The sequence below is a fragment of the Oncorhynchus gorbuscha genome, linkage group LG09 (genome assembly GCF_021184085.1).
Source record: "Oncorhynchus gorbuscha isolate QuinsamMale2020 ecotype Even-year linkage group LG09, OgorEven_v1.0, whole genome shotgun sequence".
Taxonomy (NCBI): domain Eukaryota; kingdom Metazoa; phylum Chordata; class Actinopteri; order Salmoniformes; family Salmonidae; genus Oncorhynchus; species Oncorhynchus gorbuscha.
The window spans coordinates 10,914,309-10,936,663 of record NC_060181.1 but is presented as its reverse complement, the minus strand read 5'-3'; the positions used below and the strand labels follow the sequence as shown (position 1 = coordinate 10,936,663).

Sequence of the window (22,355 nt, the reverse complement as noted above, 5' to 3'; positions counted from 1 at the left end):
GGTGTATCAGTGTTATTGGACAGCATGGTGTGTCAGTACTATTAGACAGCATGGTGTATCAGTACTATTAGACAGCATGGTGTGTCAGTGTTATTGGACAGCATGGTGTGTCAGTACTATTAGACAGCATGGTGTATCAGTACTATTAGACAGCATGGTGTGTCAGTACTATTAGACAGCATGGTGTATCAGTACTATTAGACAGCATGGTGTATCAATACTATTAGACAGCATGGTGTGTCAGTACTATTGGACAGCATGGTGTATCAGTACTATTAGACAGCATGGTGTGTCAATACTATTAGACAGCATGGTGTATCAGTGTTATTGGACAGCATGGTGTATCAGTACTATTAGACAGCATGGTGTATCAGTACTATTAGACAGCATGGTGTATCTGTGTTATTGGACAGCATGGTGTATCAGTACTATTAGACAGCATGGTGTATCTGTGTTATTGGACAGCATGGTGTATCAGTACTATTAGACAGCATGGTGTGTCAGTGTTATTGGACAGCATGGTGTATCAGTACTATTAGACAGCATGGTGTATCTGTGTTATTGGACAGCATGGTGTGTCAGTGTTATTAGACAGCATGGTGTGTCAGTGTTATTAGACAGCATGGTGTATCAGTGTTATTGGACAGCATGGTGTATCAGTACTATTAGACAGCATGGTGTGTCAGTACTATTGGACAGCATGGTGTATCAGTGTTATTGGACAGCATGGTGTATCAATACTATTAGACAGCATGGTGTGTCAGTGTTATTGGACAGCATGGTGTATCAGTACTATTAGACAGCATGGTGTATCAGTGTTATTGGACAGCATGGTGTATCAGTGTTATTGGACAGCATGGTGTGTCAGTACTATTAGACAGCATGGTGTATCAGTGTTATTAGACAGCATGGTGTATCAGTGTTATTGGACAGCATGGTGTACCAGTGTTATTAGACAGCATGGTGTATCAGTGTTATTGGACAGCATGGTGTACCAGTGTTATTAGACAGCATGGTGTACCAGTGTTATTAGACAGCATGGTGTATCAGTGTTATTGGACAGCATGGTGTATCAGTACTATTAGACAGCATGGTGTATCAGTGTTATTAGACAGCATGGTGTATCAGTACTATTAGACAGCATGGTGTGTCAGTACTATTGGACAGCATGGTGTATCAGTGTTATTGGACAGCATGGTGTATCAATACTATTAGACAGCATGGTGTGTCAGTGTTATTGGACAGCATGGTGTATCAGTACTATTAGACAGCATGGTGTATCAGTGTTATTGGACAGCATGGTGTATCAGTGTTATTGGACAGCATGGTGTGTCAGTACTATTAGACAGCATGGTGTATCAGTACTATTAGACAGCATGGTGTGTCAGTACTATTGGACAGCATGGTGTATCAGTACTATTAGACAGCATGGTGTATCAGTGTTATTGGACAGCATGGTGTATCAGTGTTATTGGACAGCATGGTGTATCAGTGTTATTAGACAGCATGGTGTATCAGTACTATTAGACAGCATGGTGTATCAGTGTTATTAGACAGCATGGTGTATCAATACTATTAGACAGCATGGTGTATCAGTACTATTAGACAGCATGGTGTATCAGTACTATTAGACAGCATGGTGTGTCTATACTATTAGACAGCATGGTGTATCAGTACTATTAGACAGCATGGTGTACCAGTGTTATTAGACAGCATGGTGTATCAGTGTTATTAGACAGCATGGTGTGTCAGTGTTATTGGACAGCATGGTGTGTCAGTACTATTAGACAGCATGGTGTATCAGTGTTATTGGACAGCATGGTGTATCAGTGTTATTAGACAGCATGGTGTGTCAGTACTATTAGACAGCATGGTGTACCAGTATTATTAGACAGCATGGTGTGTCAGTACTATTGGACAGCATGGTGTGTCAGTGTTATTAGACAGCATGGTGTGTCAGTGTTATTGGACAGCATGGTGTGTCAGTGTTATTGGACAGCATGGTGTATCAGTGTTATTAGACATCATGGTGTGTCAGTGTTATTAGACAGCATGGTGTGTCAGTGTTATTGGACAGCATGGTGTATCAGTGTTATTAGACAGCATGGTGTGTCAGTGTTATTGGACAGCATGGTGTGTCAGTGTTATTAGACAGCATGGTGTATCAGTGTTATTAGACAGCATGGTGTATCAGTGTTATTAGACAGCATGGTGTATCAGTGTTATTAGACAGCATGGTGTGTCAGTGTTATTGGACAGCATGGTGTATCAGTGTTATTAGACAGCATGGTGTATCAGTGCTATTAGACAGCATGGTGTATCAATACTATTAGACAGCATGGTGTATCAGTGTTATTAGACAGCATGGTGTATCAGTACTAATTTTTATATGTTATGTGTCTGTAAGATACACTGCATCACCAAAAGTATGTGGACACCCTTTCAAACTAATGGATTCGGTTATTTCAGCCACACCCATTGCTGTCAAGTGTATAAAATCGAGCACACAGCCATGCAATATCCATAGACACAATTTGGCGGTACAATAACGTTACTGAAGAGCTCAGTGACTTTCAACGTGACACCTTTCAAACATGTCAGTTTGTAAAATTTCTGCCCTGCTTGAGCTGCCCCGGTCAACTGTAAGTGCTGAAGGTCTAGGAGCAACAACGGCTTATCCTTAAAGTGGTAGGCCACAGAACGAGACCGCCGAGTGCTGAAACGCGTAGCGCTAGAAATCGCCATGATTTTGGAATGAGTTGTTCAGACACATACTTTTGGTCATGTAGTGTATCTATGTTATGTATGTTATGTTGTGTTATGTATGTTATGTTGTGTTATGTATGTTAGTACTATTTAGTGGATCAAGTATAGCATCCTGTTGTATATGTTTTATATGTGTTGTATATGTGTTGTATATGTGTTGTATATGTGTTCTATATGTGTTCTATATGTGTTCTATATGTGTTGTATATGTGTTCTATATGTGTTGTATATGTGTTGTATATGTGTTCTATATGTGTTCTATATGTGTTCTATATGTGTTCTATATGTGTTGTATATGTGTTCTATATGTGTTCTATATGTGTTCTATATGTGTTCTATATGTGTTCTATATGTGTTCTATATGTGTTGTATATGTGTTGTATATGTGTTCTATATGTGTTCTATATGTGTTCTATATGTGTTCTATATGTGTTGTATATGTGTTGTATATGTGTTGTATATGTGTTCTATATGTGTTCTATATGTGTTCTATATGTGTTCTATATGTGTTCTATATGTGTTCTATATGTGTTCTATATGTGTTGTATATGTGTTGTATATGTGTTGTATATGTGTTCTATATGTGTTCTATATGTGTTCTATATGTGTTCTATATGTGTTCTATATGTGTTCTATATGTGTTTATATGTGTTCTATATGTGTTCTATATGTGTTCTATATGTGTTTTATATGTGTTGTATATGTGTTCTATATGTGTTCTATATGTGTTTTATATGTGTTTGTTGCCTTTGATCTCTTCATCCCCCCTCTGTCTGTCTGTCTGTCTGTCTGTCTGTCTGTCTGTCTGTCTGTCTGTCTGTCTGTCTGTCTGTCTGTCTGTCTGTCTGTCTGTCTGTCTGTCTGTCTGTCTGTCTGTCTCTCTGTCTCTCTGTCTCTCTGTCTCTCTGTCTCTCTCTGTCTGTCTGTCTGTCTGTCTGTCTGTCTGTCTGTCTGTCTGTCTGTCTGTCTGTCTGTCTGTCTGTCTGTCTGTCTGTCTGTCTGTCTGTCTGTCTGTCTGTCTGTCTGTCTGTCTGTCTGTCTGTCTGTCTGTCTGTCTGTCTGTCTCTCTCTCTCTCTTTATCGCTATCTTTCCCTCTCTCTCTGTCTGTCTTTCTCTCTCTGTCTCTCTCACTCCCATCAGAACGAGCTGCAGGTCTGTGCTGTAGGTTGATTGGCAGCTGTAGGCGGGGCATGCCTAAGCTTGCGGACCTATCGGTAAAGACCAAGGATGTGTGGGAGATTCCCAGAGAGTCTCTCCAGCTCATTAAGAAGCTGGGCAACGGGCAGTTTGGAGAAGTCTGGATGGGTAGGAACTAGTTCTCTGTCTTTGCATGCCTCTTCATCTCATTTAATCTCCCTCCCTCTATCCCTCCCTCCACCCCTTCCTCCCTCTCCACTCCTACCATCCCCTCCACCCCTCCCTCTTCTAGGCAGTAAAGATGGGATGTGTCACTTCTTGACCACGCCCTGTCCCAATTCAACGCCCCTCACCCTGGGTTTGGGGCGGGACGCCTGGGAGGTTGCCCGGGAAACGCTGGCCCTAAACAAGAAGTTGGGTCAGGGCTGCTTCGGAGATGTCTGGATGGGTGAGACCGACTGTCAATCAATCAATCAGTCACTTTCTTTTACTGTATGTTGAAACACTTTTTACAGTCTGTGTTCCAGAAGGGCTTCTCAGTGTGTCTCTGGATATTCCTAATGCGGTGTTCCCGGTGTCCAGTTCAGTGATAAAGCGTCTGTGTCTGTCCAGACCAGTGCTGTTCTGTGTCAGTGATAAAGGGTCTGTGTCTGTCCAGACCAGTGCTGTTCTGTGTCAGTGTTAAAGGGTCTGTGTCTGTCCAGACCAGTGCTGTTCTGTGTCAGTGATAAAGGGTCTGTGTCTGTCCAGACCAGTGCTGTTCTGTGTCAGTGATAAAGGGTATGTGTCTGTCCAGACCAGTGCTGTTCTGTGTCAGTGTTAAAGGGTCTGTGTCTGTCCAGACCAGTGCTGTTCTGTGTCAGTGATAAAGGGTCTGTGTCTGTCCAGACCAGTGCTGTTCTGTGTCAGTGATAAAGGGTATGTGTCTGTCCAGACCAGTGCTGTTCTGTGTCAGTGATAAAGGGTCTGTGTCTGTCCAGACCAGTGCTGTTCTGTGTCAGTGATAAAGGGTATGTGTCTGTCCAGACCAGTGCTGTTCTGTGTCAGTGATAAAGGGTCTGTGTCTGTCCAGACCAGTGCTGTTCTGTGTCAGTGATAAAGCGTCTGTGTCTGTCCAGACCAGTGCTGTTCTGTGTCAGTGTTAAAGTATGTGAGTGTGTCCAGTCCAGGAGGTGTTTTACTGGTCCAGCTACTGTAGTTTCATGCTGGTACTCCTTCTCTCCTCCCCTCCTTCCTCGCCTCCCTCCTCCCTTCTCTCCTCCCTTCTCTCCTCCCTCTCCTCTCCTCCCCTCTCCTTTCCTCCCCTCATTCCTCACCTCCCTCCTCCCCTCTCTCTCTCCTCTCCTCTTCTCCGTTCCCTCCTTCCCTCCCTCCTCCCCTCTCTGTTCTCCTCCCTCCTCCTCTCTCTCCTCTATCCTTCCCTCTCTCCTCCCCTTTCTCCTCCTCTTTCCTCCCCACTCTCCTCCCCTCCCTTCCCTCCCTCCGCCCTTCTCTCCTCCCCATCCCTCCTCCCCTCCCTCCTCCCCATCCCTCCTCCCCTCCCTCCTTCCTTCTCTCCTCCCCTCCTTCCCTCTGTTCCCTTCTCTCATCCTTCTCTCCTCCCTTCCTTCCTTCCTCCCCTTCCTCCTCCCTTCTCTCCTCCCCATCCCTCCTCCCCTCATGCCTCCCTTCTCTCCTCCCCTCCTTCCTCCCTCTCTGTTCCCTTCTCTCATCCCTTCTCTCCTCCCCTCCTTCCTCCTCTCCCTCTTCTCCTTCCCTCCCTCCTCCCTTCTCTCCTTCCCTCTCTCCCAATTGTTACCCCACCCTGCCTCCTCCATGCATGACCTCATCATCACTCTTTTAATGTGTGTACTATATAACTCTGTGTGTGCGTGTGTATATAGGTGTGCGTGTGTACATATAATTGTGTGTGTGTGTGTGTGTGTGTGTGTGTGTGTGTGTGTGTGTGTGTGTGTGTGTGTGTGTGTGTGTGTGTGTGTGTGTGTGTGTGTGTGTGTGTGTGTGTGTGTGTGTGTGTGTGTGTGTGTGTGTGTGTGTGTGTGTGTGTGTCAGGTATGTGGAATGGCGCCACCAAGGTAGCAGTGAAGACGTTGAAGCCAGGCACCATGTCTCCAGAGGCCTTCCTAGAAGAGGCTCAGATCATGAAGAGACTGAGACATGACAAGCTGGTGCAGCTGTACGCTGTGGTCTCTGAAGAACCCATCTACATCATCACAGAGTTCATGAGCCAAGGTGCTGCAGCATGCACACACACACACACACACACACACACACACACACACACACACACACACACACACACACACACACACACACACACACACACACACACACACACACACACACACACACACACACACACACACACACGTTTTCACAATGATTTCTGACATGTATTCAACTGTGTGTACTGCAGGAAGCCTACTGGACTTCTTGAAGGACGGGGAAGGAGGGAATCTGAAGCTGCCTCAACTGGTGGATATGGCTGCACAGGTCAGAACACACAACCCCCGTCTCAGTCAACCACCGTCTCGGTCAGGTCAACCACCGTCTCGGTCAACCACCGTCTCGGTCAACCACCGTCTCGGTCAGGTCAACCACCGTCTCGGTCAACCACCGTCTCGGTCAACCACCGTCTCGGTCAGGTCAACCACCGTCTCGGTCAGGTCAACCACCGTCTCGGTCAGGTCAACCACCGTCTCGGTCAACCACCGTCTCGGTCAGGTCAACCACCGTCTCGTTCAACCACCGTCTCGGTCAGGTCAACCACCGTCTCAGTCAGGTCAACCACCGTCTCAGTCAGGTCAACCACCGTCTCAGTCAGGTCAACCACCGTCTCGGTCAACCACCGTCTCGGTCAACCACCGTCTCGGTCAGGTCAACCACCGTCTCGGTCAGGTCAACCACCGTCTCGGTCAGGTCAACCACCGTCTCGGTCAACCACCGTCTCGGTCAACCACCGTCTCGGTCAGGTCAACCACCGTCTCGGTCAGGTCAACCACCGTCTCGGTCAACCACCGTCTCGGTCAACCCCGTCTCGGTCAGGTCAACCACCGTCTCAGTCAGGTCAACCACCGTCTCGGTCAGGTCAACCACCGTCTCGGTCAACTCCCGTCTCGGTCAACCACCGTCTCGGTCAACCCCGTCTCGGTCAGGTCAACCACCGTCTCGGTCAACCCCCGTCTCGGTCAACCACCGTCTCGGTCAACCCCGTCTCGGTCAGGTCAACCCCGTCTCGGTCAGGTCAACCACCGTCTCGGTCAACCACCGTCTCGGTCAACCACCGTCTCGTTCAACCACCGTCTCGTTCAACCCCCGTCTCGGTCAGGTCAACCACCGTCTCGGTCAACCACCGTCTCGTTCAACCCCCGTCTCGGTCAGGTCAACCACCGTCTCGTTCAACCCCCGTCTCGGTCAACCCCGGTCTCGGTCAACCCCGGTCTCGGTCAACCCCCGTCTCGGTCAACCACCGCCTCGGTCAGGTCAACCCCCGTCTCGGTCAACCCCCGTCTCGTTCAACCCCCGTCTCGGTCAACCACCGTCTCGTTAAACCCCCGTCTCGGTCAACCACCGTCTCGTTCAACCCCCGTCTCGGTCAACCACCGTCTCGTTAAACCCCCGTCTCGGTCAACCACCGTCTCGTTCAACCCCGTCTCGGTCAACCACCGTCTCGTTCAACCCCGTCTCGGTCAACCACCGTCTCGGTCAACCACCGTCTCGGTCAACCCCGTCTCGTTCAACCCCCGTCTCGGTCAACCACCGTCTCGTTAAACCCCGTCTCGGTCAACCACCGTCTCGTTCAACCCCGTTTCGGTCAACCACCGTCTCGTTAAACCCCGTCTCGGTCAACCACCGTCTCATTCAACCCCCGTCTCGGTCAACCACCGTCTCGTTCAACCCCGTCTCGGTCAACCACCGTCTCGTTCAACCCCGTCTCGGTCAACCACCGTCTCGTTCAACCCCGTCTCGGTCAACCACCGTCTCGTTCAACCCCGTCTCGGTCAACCACCGTCTCGTTCAACCCCCGTCTTGTTCAACCCCCGTCTCGGTCAACCCCCGTCTCGGTCAACCACCGTCTCGGTCAGGTCAACCACCGTCTCGGTCAACCACCATCTCGGTCAGGTCAACCACCGTCTCGGTCAACCACCATCTCAGTCAGGTCAACCACCGTCTCGGTCAACCCCCGTCTTGGTCAACCCTGGTCTCGGTCAACCCCAGTCTCGGTCAACCACCGTCTCGGTCAACCCCCGTCTCGGTCAACCACCGTCTCGGTCAACCACCATCTCGGTCAGGTCAACCACCGTCTCGGTCAACCACCGTCTCGGTCAACCACCGTCTCGGTCAACCACCGTCTCGGTCAACCACCATCTCGGTCAGGTCAACCACCGTCTCGGTCAACCACCGTCTCGGTCATCCACCGTGTCGGTCAACCACCGTCTCGGTCAACCCCCGTCTCGGTCAACCCCTATCTCGGTCAACCACCGTCTCGGTCAGGTCAACCACCGTCTCGGTCGACCACCGTCTCGGTCAACCACCGTCTCGGTCAACCACCGTCTCGGTCAACCACCGTCTCGGTCAGGTCAACCACCGTCTCGGTCAACCCCCATCTCGGTCAACCACCGTCTCGGTCAGGTCAACCACCGTCTCGGTCAACCCCCATCTCGGTCAACCACCGTCTCGGTCAGGTCAACCACCGTCTCGGTCAACCACCGTCTCGGTCAACCACCGTCTCGGTCGACCACCGTCTCGGTCGACCACCGTCTCGGTCAACCACCGTCTCGGTCAACCACCGTCTCGGTCAACCACCGTCTCGGCCAACCACCGTCTCGGTCAACCACCGTCTCGGTCAGGTCAACCACCGTCTCGGTCAACCACCATCTCGGTTAACCCCCATCTCGGTCAACCACCGTCTCGGTCAGGTCAACCACCGTCTCGGTCAACCACCGTCTCGGTCAACCACCGTCTCGGCCAACCACCGTCTCGGTCAACCACCGTCTCGGTCAACCACCGTCTCGGCCAACCACCGTCTCGGTCAACCACCGTCTCGGTCAGGTCAACCACCGTCTCGGTCAACCACCGTCTCGGTCAGGTCAACCACCGTCTCGGTCAACCACCGTCTCGGTCAACCACCGTCTCGGCCAACCACCGTCTCGGTCAACCACCGTCTCGGTCAACCACCGTCTCGGTCAGGTCAACCACCGTCTCGGTCAACCACCGTCTCGGTCAACCACCGTCTCGGTCAGGTCAACCACCGTCTCGGTCAACCACCGTCTCGGTCAGGTCAACCACCGTCTCGGTCAACCACCGTCTCGGTCAACCACCGTCTCGGTCAACCACCATCTTGACCACGTTCCTCTGGTGGTCGTGGTCGAGTGCTGGTCCCGCCTCACACTCTGCTGCAGGTGGGACAGGTGGGGATGACGGGCACCTCTAACACTTCCTCCTGTGTGCGTGTGTGTGTGTACGTGCGCATGTGCGCGCGCGTGTGTGTGTGCGTGCATGCGTACGTGCGTGTGTGCGTGTGTGTGCGTAGATAGCGGCAGGCATGGCGTATATAGAGCGAATGAACTACATCCATCGTGATCTGCGAGCGGCTAACATTCTGGTCGGGGAAAATCTGGTGTGCAAGATCGCTGACTTTGGTCTGGCCAGACTCATAGAGGACAATGAGTACACTGCCAGACAAGGTAAGAGAGAGTGTGACAACTCTTGATGAGAACAGGACTTCATAAATACATTTCATTGATTGATTGATTGATTGATTGATTGATTGACTGATTTTACAGGAGCCAAGTTCCCCATCAAGTGGACAGCTCCTGAAGCAGCTCTGTACGGCCGTTTCACCATCAAGTCTGACGTGTGGAGCTTTGGTATCCTGCTCACTGAGCTCATCACAAAGGGACGCGTACCTTACCCAGGTAGGTGGGCGTGTCTTACTCTCTCCCTTCTTCTTTCCAGACATGGGATATGTGTTACTAAACATCTCTGTGCAGTTTGCAAGAAAGAATATGTGTCTAATATGTACAGTATCTACAGTGTCAAGAAAAAGTATGTGAACCCTTCGGAATTACCTCGATTTCTGCATAAATAGGTCATAAAATGTGATCTGATCTTCATCTAAGTCACAACAATAGACAAACACAGTCTGCTTAAACTAATAACACACAGACAATTATATGTGTTCATGTCTTTATTGAACACACCGTGTAAACATTCACAGTGCAGGGTGGGAAAAGTATGTGAACCCTTGGATTTAATAACTGGTTGACCCTCCTTTGGCAGCAATAACCTCAACCAAACGTTTTCTGTGGTGGCGTATCAGACCTGCACAACGGTCAGGAGGAATTTTGGACCATTCCTCTTTACAAAACTTGGGATATTATTGGGATGTCTGGTGTGAACTGCTCTCTTGAGGTCATACCACAGCATCTCAATGGGGTTGAGGTCAGGACTCTGACTGGGCCACTCCAGAAGGTCAGGACTCTGACTGGGCCACTCCAGAAGGTCAGGACTCTGACTGGGCCACTCCAGAAGGTGTATTTTCTTCTGATGAAGTCATTCTGTTGTTGATTTACTGTATTTAGGGGCGTTGTCATGTTGCATCACCCAACTTCTGTGGAGCTTCGATTGGCGGACAGATAGCCTTACATTCTCCTGCAAAATGTCTTGATAAACTTGGGAATTCATTTTTCCGTTGATGAAAGCAAGCTGTCCAGGCCCTGAGGCAAGCTGTCCAGGCCCCAAACCATGATGCTCCCTCCACCATACTTTATGGTTGGGATGAGGGTTTGATGTTGTTGTGCCTTTTTTTCTCCACACACAGTGTTGTGTGTTCCTTCCAAACAACTCAACTTTAGTTTCATTTGTCCACAGAATATTTTGCCAGTAGCGCTGTGGAATATCCAGATGCACTTTTACAAACTTCAGACGTGCAGCAATGTTTTTTTTGAGCAGCAGTGGCTTCTTCCGTGGTGTCCTCACATGAACACCATTCTTGTTTAGTGTTTTACATATCGTAGACTCTTCAACAGAGATGTTAGCATGTTCCAGAGATTTCTGTAAATCTTTAGCTGACACTAGGATTTTTCTTAACTTCGTTGAGCATTCTGCGCTGTGCTCTCGTAGTCATCTTTGCAGGATGGCCTCTCCTAGGGAGAGTAGCAACAGTGCTGAACTTTCTACATTTATAGTCAATCTTTCTTACCATGGACTGATGAACATCAAGGCTTTTAGAGATAGTTCTGTAAACCTTTCAAGCTTTATGCAAGTCAACAATTCTTAATCTTAGGTCTTCTGAGATCTCTTTAGTTGGAGGCATTGTTGATATCAGGCAGTGCTTCTTGTGAATAGCAAACTCAAATTTTGTGAGGCAGCTCTAACCAACATCTCCAATCTCCTGAACCCAATTAGCTTTTGGAGAAGTCATTAGCCTAGTGGTTCACATACTTTTTCCAACATACAGTCGTGGCAAAAAGGTTTTGAGAATGACACAAATATTAATTTTCACAGTCTGCTGCCTCAGTTTGTATGATGGGAATTTGCATATACTCCAGAATGTTATGAAGAGTGATCAATTGATTGCAAAGTCCCTCTTTGCCATGCAAATGAACTGAATCCCCCAAAACCATTTCCACTACATTCAGCCCTGCCACAAAAGGACCAGCTGACATCATGTCAGTGATTCTCTCGTTAACACAGGTTTGAGTGTTGACAAGGACAAGGCTGGAGATCACTCTGTCATGCTGATTGAGTTTGAATAACAGACTGGAAGCTTCAAAAGGAGGGTGGTGCTTGGAATCATTGTTCTTCCTCTGTCATCCATGGTTACCTGCAAGGAAACATGTGCCATCATCAATGCTTTGCAAAAAAAGGGCTTCACAGGCAAGGATATTGCTGCCAGTAAGATTGCACCTAAATCAACCATTTATTGGATCATCAAGAACTTCAAGGAGAGCGGTTCAATTGTTGTTAAGAAGGCTTCAGGGCGCCCTACAAAGTCCAGCAAGCGCCAGGACCGTCTCCTAAAGTTGATTCAGCTGCGGGATCAGGGCACCACCAGTACAGAGCTTGCTCAGGAATGGCAGCAGGCAGATGTGAGTGCAACTGCACGCACAGTGAAGATGGCCTGGTGTCAAGAAGGGCAGCAAAGAAGCCACTTCTCTCCAGGAAAAACATCAGGGACAGACTGATATTCTGCAAAGGGTACAGAGATTGGACTGCTGAGGACTGGGGTAAAGTAATTTTCTCTGATGAATCCCCTTTCCGATTGTTTGGGGAATCTGGAAAAAAAGCTTGTCCGGAGAAGACAAGGTGAGCGCTACCATCAGTCCTGTGTCATGCCAACAGTAAAGCATCCTGAGACCATTCGTGTGTGGGGTTGCTTCTCAGCCAAGGGAGTGGGCACACTCACAATGAATAAAGAATGGTACCAGCACATCCTCCGAGAGCAACTTCTCCCAACCATCCAGGAACAGTTTGGCGACGAACAATGCCTTTTCCAGCATGATGGAACACCTTTCCATAAGGCAAAAGTGATAACTAAGTGGCTCGGGGAACAAAACACCAATATTTTGGGTCCATGGCCAGGAAACTCCCCAGACATGAATCCCATTGAGAAATTGTGATCAATCCTCAAGAGGCGGGTGGACAAACAAAATCCCACAAATTCTGACAAACTCCAAGCATTGATTATGTAAGAATGGGCTGCCATCAGTCAGGATGTGGCCCAGAAGTTAATTGATAGCATGCCAGGGCGGACTGCAGAGGTCTTGAAAAAGAAGGGTCAACACTGCAAATATTGACTCTTTGCATCAACGTCATGTAATTGTCAATAAAAGCCTTTGACACGTATGCTATGCTAGTAATTATACTTCAGTATCCATAGTAACATCTGACAAAAATATATAAAGACACTGAAGCAGCAAACTTTGTGAAAATTAATATTTGTGTCATTCTCAAAACTTTTGGCCACGACTGTACACTGTGAATGTTTAATCGATGTATTCAATGTAGACAAGAAAAATTAAAGAATTTGTGTGTTATTAATTTTATGACCAATTTATATAGAAATCCGGGTAATTCCAAACGGTTCACATACTTTTTCTTGCCACTCTATGTCTCTTTCTCCCTCTCTACCACTCCCCCTCCCTCCTCTTCTCTAGGTATGAATAACCGGGAGGTCCTGGAGCAGGTGGAGAGAGGCTACAGGATGCCCTGTGCGGTGGGTTGTCCTGCCTCCCTCCATGAGCTGATGGTACAGTGTTGGCGCAGAGATGCGGACGAGAGACACACCTTTGAATACCTGCAGGGCTTCCTGGAGGACTACTTTACTGCTACTGAACCCCAGTACCAGCCTGGAGAGAACCTGTGACCACGCCCACACGCACACGCACATACAGACACAAGTGTTCACAGACAGACACTCACTCACATAAATACAGACACACACACACACACACACACACACACACACACACACACACACACACACACACACACACACACACACACACACACACACACACACACACACACACACACACACACACACACACACACACACACACACACACACACACACACACACACACACACACACACACACACACACACACACACACACACACACACACACACACACACACACACACACACACAGTTTTTGTAGGCTGTAGCGTGCCAGATTGTGCCTTAAATCTTTACTCAGTGTGATATGATGATGATGATGATGATGATGATCTCTTCACTTCCAATGCTTTTTACTCTTTAACCATCTTTCATGTCAAAGTGGATTTTTACTGTAATCCTTTCTTAATTATTTTTTTCTCAAGTTTCTGAATCTGGTGGGTAAATGCTGCCAGAGGCGTGCTGCCCATAGGGGGCACGTGTCCCCTCAAAGAATGTGCCCTGTTTAAAAACATTTAAGAATTAAAAATTATATAAATATATATATTGTTGTTGTTTCTCTGTAATACCACTAGCCACCTAGACATGTTATGAAGTTGTCTTTAGTTAGCCCAGCTCTGCCAGCCTCATAACTAACTACCAAGAAGCCATTTCAGACTATCAGTCAAGTTAGAGTAGCTAGCTTGTTTGTCTTAGCTGGCATGCCTGCTGTCAAGGTTGGTATAGACTTTAGAAAAGACAGCTATAACTACATGTATTGAATAAGACTCACATTCCATTCAATCTGTTACCCAGATTTGAGCAGACATGCAGAGAAGAATGCTGCCAATGGTTGCCGATGTTAGAAATAGGAGAGTCCTCTGATGACCAAAAGCCTTTGGCCGCGCCATTGAGGACGTTAAGCCATTTTGATTTAGTCAACTGGGTGAGATTTCCAACTTCATTGGATGATCTCTCCTGATGAACCGGTTGGAGTCGTGACAAGACACCATCATGACACAGATACAAATCAAATCTAAGATTTGCTGTCTATCCAAGATGTTGTCTATCCAAGATGCTGTCTATCCAAGTCTATGGTCCCATCTCCTTATGTATTACTGCCCCCCAGTGGCAAGATGTGAAATCACCCCAAAAACGAACTATAGAAAACAAAAAAGACTTACAGAAAACGTTTGACCTCTGTCATTGCCAACAAAGGGTATATAACAAAGTATTGAGATAAACTTTTGTTGTTGACCAAATACTTATTTTCCACCATAATTTGCAAAGAAAATCATTAAAAATCCTACAATGTGATTTTCTGGATTTTTTTTCTTCTAATTTTGTCTGTCATAGTTGAAATGTACCTATGATGAACATTACAGGCCTCTCTCATCTTTTTAAGTGGGAGAACTTGCACAATTGGTGGCTGACTAAATACTTTTTTTGCCCCACTGTACATGACTCCTCCCGCATAGGCTGCTTTCGTTTTATTTTTTTTACAGGTTTTTTTGATGATTGTAACCTTCTCTTGTTTCAGATGTTTCTGACCTTCTCTTGTTTCAAATGTTTCTGACCTTCTCTTGTTTCAGATGTTTCTGATCTTCTCTTGTTTCAGATGTTTCTGAGCTTCTCTTGTTTCAGATGTTTCTGACCTTCTCTTGTTTCAAATGTTTCTGATCTTCTCTTGTTTCAGATGTTTCTGACCTTCTCTTGTTTCAGATGTTTCTGACCTTCTCTTGTTTCAGATGTTTCTGACCTTCTCTTGTTTCAGATGTTTCTGATCTTCTCTTGTTTCAGATGTTTCTGACCTTCTCTTGTTTCAGATGTTTCTGACCTTCTCTTGTTTCAGATGTTTCTGACCTTCTCTTGTTTCAGATGTTTATGGTAAACATGAAGCCTCCACACACATTTGTATTTCTATATTCATAAACACACACACACACACACACACACACACACACACACACACACACACACACACACACACACACACACACACACACACACACACACACACACACACACACACACACACACACACACACACACACACACACACACACATTTTGACTGGTGTGGCCAGTCTACTACAAATTGGGTTCCTCCTGTGGTTAGGTCAGTTTGTCTGCAGTTTTATCTATGCCATCATTGTCCCTCATAACCATAGGGTTACAACCGGTTATTACAGCACTGACTCAGTGCCCTACTCTCTCTCTCTCTAAATTTCAATGGTTAAGCTAACGTAGGCTAATGTGATTAGCATGAGGTTGTAAGTGACAAGAACATTTCCCTGGACATAGACATATCTGATATTGTCAGAAAGCTTAAATTATTGTTAATCTAACAGCACTGTCCAATTTACAGTAGCTATTACAGTGAAATAATACCATGCTATTGTTTGAGGAGAGTGCACAGTTATGAACTTGAAAATGTATTAATAAATCAATTAGGCACATTTGGGCAGTCTTCATACAACATTTTTAACATAAATACAATGGTTCATTGGATCAGTCTAAAACTTTGCACATACACTGCTGCCATCTAGTGTCCAAAATCTCAATTGCGCCAGGGCTGGAATAATACATCATGGCCTTTCTCTTGCATTTTAAAGATGATGGTACAAAATAAATGCATGTTTTTTTCTTTGTATTATCTTTTACCAGATCTATTGTGTTATATTCTCCTACATTTCTTTCACATTTCCACAAACTGCAAAGTGTTTCCTTTCAAATGGTATCAAGAATATGCATATGTTTGCTTCAGGTCCTGAGCTACAGGCAGTTCGATTTGGGTATGTAATTTTAGGAGAAAATTGAAGGACAAAAAAGGTGGATCCTTAAAAGGTTTCAGGGGCTTTATTGGCATGGGAAACATATGCTAACATAGCCAAAGCAAGTGAACTAGATATCTCTCTCTCCCTCGCTGTCTCTTTCGCCATCTCAGTTCTTTCTCTGACGACTCTATCTACCCCACCCCCATCGGCATTGCGTAACCCAGACAACAGGTTCTGATATAAGAAAAAAAAAATAAAAAAGAAATACACTTCCCAGAGTACTTATCGGTAGTACCGAGGCCAATTACGGGTCCCCGGATGGGACTGACAGCCAGGCACGTCTGGCGAGAAACGAGAGGCGAGATTGCAGTGTGAGAGACAGAGAGACAGAGATAGAAAGGGGGATATCATATCGCGGGGAGAGAGAGAAACGGATGAAATATTTGGTTCTTTCCTCTGTTTTCTTCCAGGAACATCTGTCCCGCGCCTGTCTGCCACGGGATTGTTCTAGCAGGGTTTGAGGAGTGTTCCTGTGTGTGCGTGTATGCAGAAGGGGTATCCGCCCCCCCCTGTCCGTTTCCCCTTCTCTCCAAATCTTCTCCCTTTTTTTGTATTTTTCTCCGTTTTCTGGTCTCTGCTGTTGATGTACACCAGCTTGTTTTTAGAGAAACGGTTTTCTGTGTCGGAGCCACAGACAGATAGAAGTGCGAGGCACGGAGAAGAGACAGACAACGACGTTAACTGGAGGAATGAACGGAAAATGCTGTGCGCCAGCGGTGGCAGCCGTGATATTACCGATAAATTCGTGACCCGCGCGACGAGAGGAGAGAAGACCCGCAGCAGCACCAAGCCTCTCCCGGTGAGTGCGCATGCATCGTCTGTCTGTATACACAACCCATATTTGCATACTGGGCTGTTCTAGCGCCGCTGCCAGAATCGCGCGGCACCGCTGCATTTTTTTTATTGAAGGAATTTGTATTAACCTCGGCGGTGCCGTTATTACTCGCGCTGGGTCAGTCTGTCACTGATGTGGTGGACTTCCCTCTAATTACTGATGGCGATCACGCACGCGCGCACACGCACGCACGCACACACACACACACACACACACACACACACACACACACACACACACACACACACACACACACACACACACACACACACACACACACACACACACACACACACACACACACACACAGAGTTAAGGTTATTGTTTCTGCTGGTTGTGTAACCCAAGATGTCTACCCTACCACACAAACACACATTCACACAGATCCGTTACTGAGACAGACTGTCTCTCATTTGCATTCACCGTGAATGGACGTGGTCGGTCTTGAGCTCAAAGGAACATTCGGTGCTCCGGTGCTGCTGTGGCGCGAGCACTGGGCGCGCACCGACAGATGTTTACTATAATTTACTTGGAGATAGAAAAAGCCCAGCTAGCACGTACCATTCTGAGAACAATATGTTACTTTGAGCTCGGTGAGACTGTGCTTGTCCTGTGTTTATCTTGTATACAACCTTCCCAGAACTTTCTGGGAATGGTGCAGGATCGTTGCTTGGTTTTGGAACATTCTCAGCACATTTAAGGAACTTGGCAAAAAAAAAAAAACATTATTTTCTTGTCATTTCATTACTTTACATTTAATTTACATTTTGGTAATGTTCTAGGAACAATCTCTCCAAACGGTTTGACAACGGGAACATTCACAAATAGTTCAGAGAACGGTAAGAAAGCAACTTCTTCTGTGGGAATTTCAGTACTTCAGCATAACGTTTCCTACATTTACTCATGGTTCTATTTAAAACCATGTTTTCAAATGGTTCTGAGAAATTTCCATTAAAAAATGTACTTTAAGTAACGTTCAGAGAACGTTCTAAGAATGTTATTTAAAAACATATACATTCTGTTCTCACCATCAATACATTCTGTTCTCACCATCAATAAAACTCTATCTGGTAAAGTGTGTTCGGGTGTGTTGAATAGACTAAAATGAACTGTTTTGTATGTGTAAAAAAACAAAGATTTAAGTTCCATCCTGGTGGCGCAGTGGACTACTACCATGGATAAATAACAGATGATTGTAAGTTCAAATCCCACTGCATGATTAATGCCTCGTTGTACTTGGAGTTCCAAATGAAGCTAGCAGTCTTATTGAAAGGTTCAGTGAAAGTTTTAAAGTCATTCAAAAACCTCCAAATAACCTTAATAAAACCTTCCAGGAAACCTTTCAACGTACCAGAGTAAAATGTTCTCAGGACCTCCCTGGAACCAGAGTAAAACGCTCTCAGGACCTCCCTGGAACCAGAGTAAAACGTTCTCAGGACCTCCCTGGAACCAGAGTAAAACGTTCTCAGGACCTCCCTGGAACCAGAGTAAAACGCTCTCAGGACCTCCCTGGAACCAGAGTAAAACGCTCTCAGGACCTCCCTGGAACCAGAGTAAAACGCTCTCAGGACCTCCCTGGAACCAGAGTAAACCGTTCTCAGGACCTCCCTGGAACATAAAAATAAACTTTCCCAGAACAGACAACATTTTCACTTCTTTTCTTAGAAGTCAGGAAAGGTATGGCCCCCGAGTGGCGCAGTGGTCTAAGGCACTGCATCTCAGTGCTAGAGGCGTCACTACAGACCCTGGTTTGATTCCTGGCTGTATTACAACCCGCCGTGATTGGGTGTCCCATAGAGCGGCGCACAATTGGCCCAGCGTCATCCGGGTTTGGGTTTGGCCGTCATTGTAAATGAGGAAAGAGAAAGATAGCCCAGGGCCAGTGTATGTCCTGACAGTGTATGTTATTTAGGGCCCTTATTGACATGCACAACTCGTGCACGTGATGCAGAATGATATGTCTTAAAGGGAGACTCGTCTGTATGTGTGTGGGTATGTATGTCAGTACGGGTGTGGGTATGTATGGGTGTAGGTGTGGGTCTGTATGGGTGTAGGTGTGGGTCTGTATGGGTGTAGGTGTGGGTCTGTATGGGTGTAGGTGTGGGTCTGTATGGGTGTAGGTGTGGGTCTGTATGGGTGTGGGTATGTATGTCTGTATGGGTGTGGGTATGTATGTCTGTATGGGTGTGGGTATGTATGTCTGTATGGGTGTGGGTATGTATGTCTGTATGGGTGTGGGTATGTATGTCAGTATGGGTGTGGGTATGTATGGGTGTAGGTGTGGTCTGTATGGGTGTGGGTATGTATGTCTGTATGGGTGTGGGTATGTATGTCTGTATGGGTATGTATGTCTGTATGGGTGTGGGTATGTATGTCTGTATGGGTGTGGGTATGTATGTATATCTGTATGGGTGTGTGTATGTATGTAATAATAATAATAATATATGCCATTTAGCAGACGCTTTTATCCAAAGCGACTTACAGTCATGTGTGCATACATTCTACGTATGGGTGTGGGTATGTATGTCTGTATGGGTGTGGGTATGTATGTCTGTATGAGTGTGGGTATGTATGTCTGTATGGGTATGTATGTCTGTATGGGTGTGGGTATGTATGCCTGTATGTGTGTGGGTATGTATGTCTGTATGGGTGTGGGTATGTATGTCTGTATGGGTGTGGGTATGTATGTCTGTATGTCTGTATGGGTGTGGGTATGTATGTCTGTATGTGTGTGGGTATGTATGTCTGTATGGGTGTGGGTATGTATGTATGTATGTCTGTATGGGTGTGTGTATGTATGTCTGTATGGGTGTGGGTATGTATGTCTGTATGGGTGTGGGTATGTATGTCTGTATGAGTGTGGGTATGTATGTCTGTATGGGTATGTATGCCTGTATGTGTGTGGGTATGTATGTCTGTATGGGTATGTATGTCTGTATGTGTGTGGGTATGTATGTCTGTATGGGTGGGGGTATGTATGTCTGTATGGGTGTGGGTATGTATGTCTGTATGTGTGTGGGTATGTATGTCTGTATGGGTGTGGGTATGTCTGTATGGGTGGGGGTATGTATGTCTGTATGGGTGTGGGTATGTATGTCTGTATGGGTGTGGGTATGTATGTCTGTATGGGTGGGGGTATGTATGTCTGTATGGGTGGGGGTATGTATGTCTGTATGGGTGGGGGTATGTATGTCTGTATGGGTGGGGGTATGTATGTCTGTATGGGTGGGGGTATGTATGTCTGTATGGGTGTGGGTATGTATGTCTGTATGGATGTGGGTATGTATGTCTGTATGGGTGTGGGTATGTACGTCTGTATTTGCGTAGGTGTGTGTGTGTGTGTGTGTGTGTGTGTGTGTGTGTGTGTGTGTGTGTGTGTGTGTGTGTGTGTGTGTGTGTGTGTGTGCGTGTGCGTGTGCGTGTGCGTGTAGGTGTGCGTGTGTGTGCGTGTGCGTGTGCGTGTGCGCGTGTGTGTGTGTGTGTGTGTGTGTGTGTAGGTGTAGGTGTGTGTGTAGGTGTGTGTGTGTAGGTGTGTGTGTGTGTGTATGTGTGTGTAGGTTTGTATGTGTAGGTGTGTGTAGGTGTGTGCCATTTGAGGATATATAATAGCGTAGACCTATTGTGTACCTGTGTGCTCGGTGGTGGTAGTCATAGAAACAGCCTTGTATCGCCACGGATGTTCTCGCTGTCCTTATAGGCCAGGTCAGCAGTCAACACACACATCTATACAGAAACGCTGAGTGTTTGTCCTGGACTGCTTCATGTATGTATCTGTTTGGCTGGAGTTTGTGTCTCTCTCTCTCTCTCTCTCTGTGTGTGTGTGTGTGTGTGTGTGTGTGTGTGTGTGTGTGTGTGTGTGTGTGTGTGTGTGTGTGTGTGTGTGTGTGTGTGTGTGTGTGTGTGTGTGTGTGTGTGTGTGTGTGTGTGTGTGTGTGTATCGGTTTTCTAACTGAAGGTCATGACCCTGACACTTAGAGTTGTGGTTATAGTTCTATTTCAGCTAGTTCTGGTTCTAGTTATGGTTCTAGTCCAGTTATTTCTAGTTCTGGTTCTAGTCCAGTTATTTCTAGTTATGGTTCTAGTCCAGTTATTTCTAGTCCAGTTATTTCTAGTTCTGGTTCAAGTCCAGTTATTTCTAGTCCAGTTATTTCTAGTCCAGTTATTTCTAGTCCAGTTATTTCTAGTTCTGGTTCTAGTCCAGTTATTTCTAGTTCTGGTTCTAGTCCAGTTATTTCTAGTTCTGGTTCTAGTCCAGTTATTTCTAGTTCTGGTTCTAGTCCAGTTATTTCTAGTCCAGTTATTTCTAGTCCAGTTATTTCTAGTTCTGGTTCTAGTCCAGTTATTTCTAGTTCTGGTTCTAGTCCAGTTATTTCTAGTCCAGTTATTTCTAGTCCAGTTATTTCTAGTCCAGTTATTTCTAGTTCTGGTTCTAGTCCAGTTATTTCTAGTTCTGGTTCTAGTCCAGTTATTTCTAGTCCAGTTATTTCTAGTTCTGGTTCTAGTCCAGTTATTTCTAGTCCAGTTATTTCTAGTTCTGGTTCTAGTCCAGTTATTTCTAGTCCAGTTATTTCTAGTCCAGTTATTTCTAGTCCAGTTATTTCTAGTCCAGTTATTTCTAGTTCTGGTTCTAGTCCAGTTATTTCTAGTCCAGTTATTTCTAGTTCTGGTTCTAGTCCAGTTATTTCTAGTTCTGGTTCTAGTCCAGTTATTTCTAGTTCTGGTTCTAGTCCAGTTATTTCTAGTCCAGTTATTTCTAGTCCAGTTATTTCTAGTTCTGGTTCTAGTCCAGTTATTTCTAGTCCAGTTATTTCTAGTCCAGTTATTTCTAGTCCAGTTATTTCTAGTTCTGGTTCAAGTCCAGTTATTTCTAGTCCAGTTATTTCTAGTTTTGGTTCTAGTCCAGTTATTTCTAGTCCAGTTATTTCTAGTCCAGTTATTTCTAGTTCTGGTTCTAGTCCAGTTATTTCTGGTTCAGGTCCAGTTATTTCTGGTTCTCTGGTTCTAGTCCAGCTAGTTCTGGTTCTATTACAACTTGTCCAGGTTCTAGTTCTGGTTCTATTCCAGTTATTTCTGGTTCTATTCCAGCTAGTTCTGGTTCTAGTTCTATTCCAGTTAGTGTCTGTGTGTGTGTGTATATTCCAACACAATGCATTCACATTGGCCCAGCAACACAATGAGACCCAACCCGAAACATGAGAAAACAAAAAGATAATTCCTTGAATATATTGAAAATAATTTACAAAAAAAACAGAGCAAACTAGAATGCTATTTGGTCCTAAACAGAGAGTACACAGTGGCAGAATACCTGACCACTGTGACTGACCCAAACTTAAGGAACGCTTTGATTATGTACAGACTCAGTGAGCATAGCCTTGCTATTGAGAAAGGCCGCCATA

General features: G+C 46.1%; 1 protein-coding gene across 2 annotated transcripts in view; it reads left to right on the top strand.

The window, feature by feature from the left end:
- The window catches only part of LOC124043158 (proto-oncogene tyrosine-protein kinase Yrk-like), a 63,264-nt gene extending 49,862 nt beyond the window's left edge, over positions 1 to 13,402 (top strand). The window contains exons 8-13 of one of the 2 annotated variants that reach the window (XM_046361408.1): positions 3,908 to 4,072; positions 5,957 to 6,136; positions 6,321 to 6,397; positions 9,438 to 9,591; positions 9,691 to 9,822; positions 13,066 to 13,402. In XM_046361408.1, the coding sequence (XP_046217364.1) occupies positions 3,908 to 4,072; positions 5,957 to 6,136; positions 6,321 to 6,397; positions 9,438 to 9,591; positions 9,691 to 9,822; positions 13,066 to 13,274 (917 nt within the window). In that variant the 3' untranslated portion in view covers positions 13,275 to 13,402. Of the gene's footprint in view, positions 1 to 3,907; positions 4,073 to 4,196; positions 4,353 to 5,956; positions 6,137 to 6,320; positions 6,398 to 9,437; positions 9,592 to 9,690; positions 9,823 to 13,065 lie in introns of both variants that reach the window. The other variant, XM_046361409.1, reaches the window with a different exon arrangement.
- The last annotated feature ends 8,953 nt before the right edge of the window (positions 13,403 to 22,355 follow it).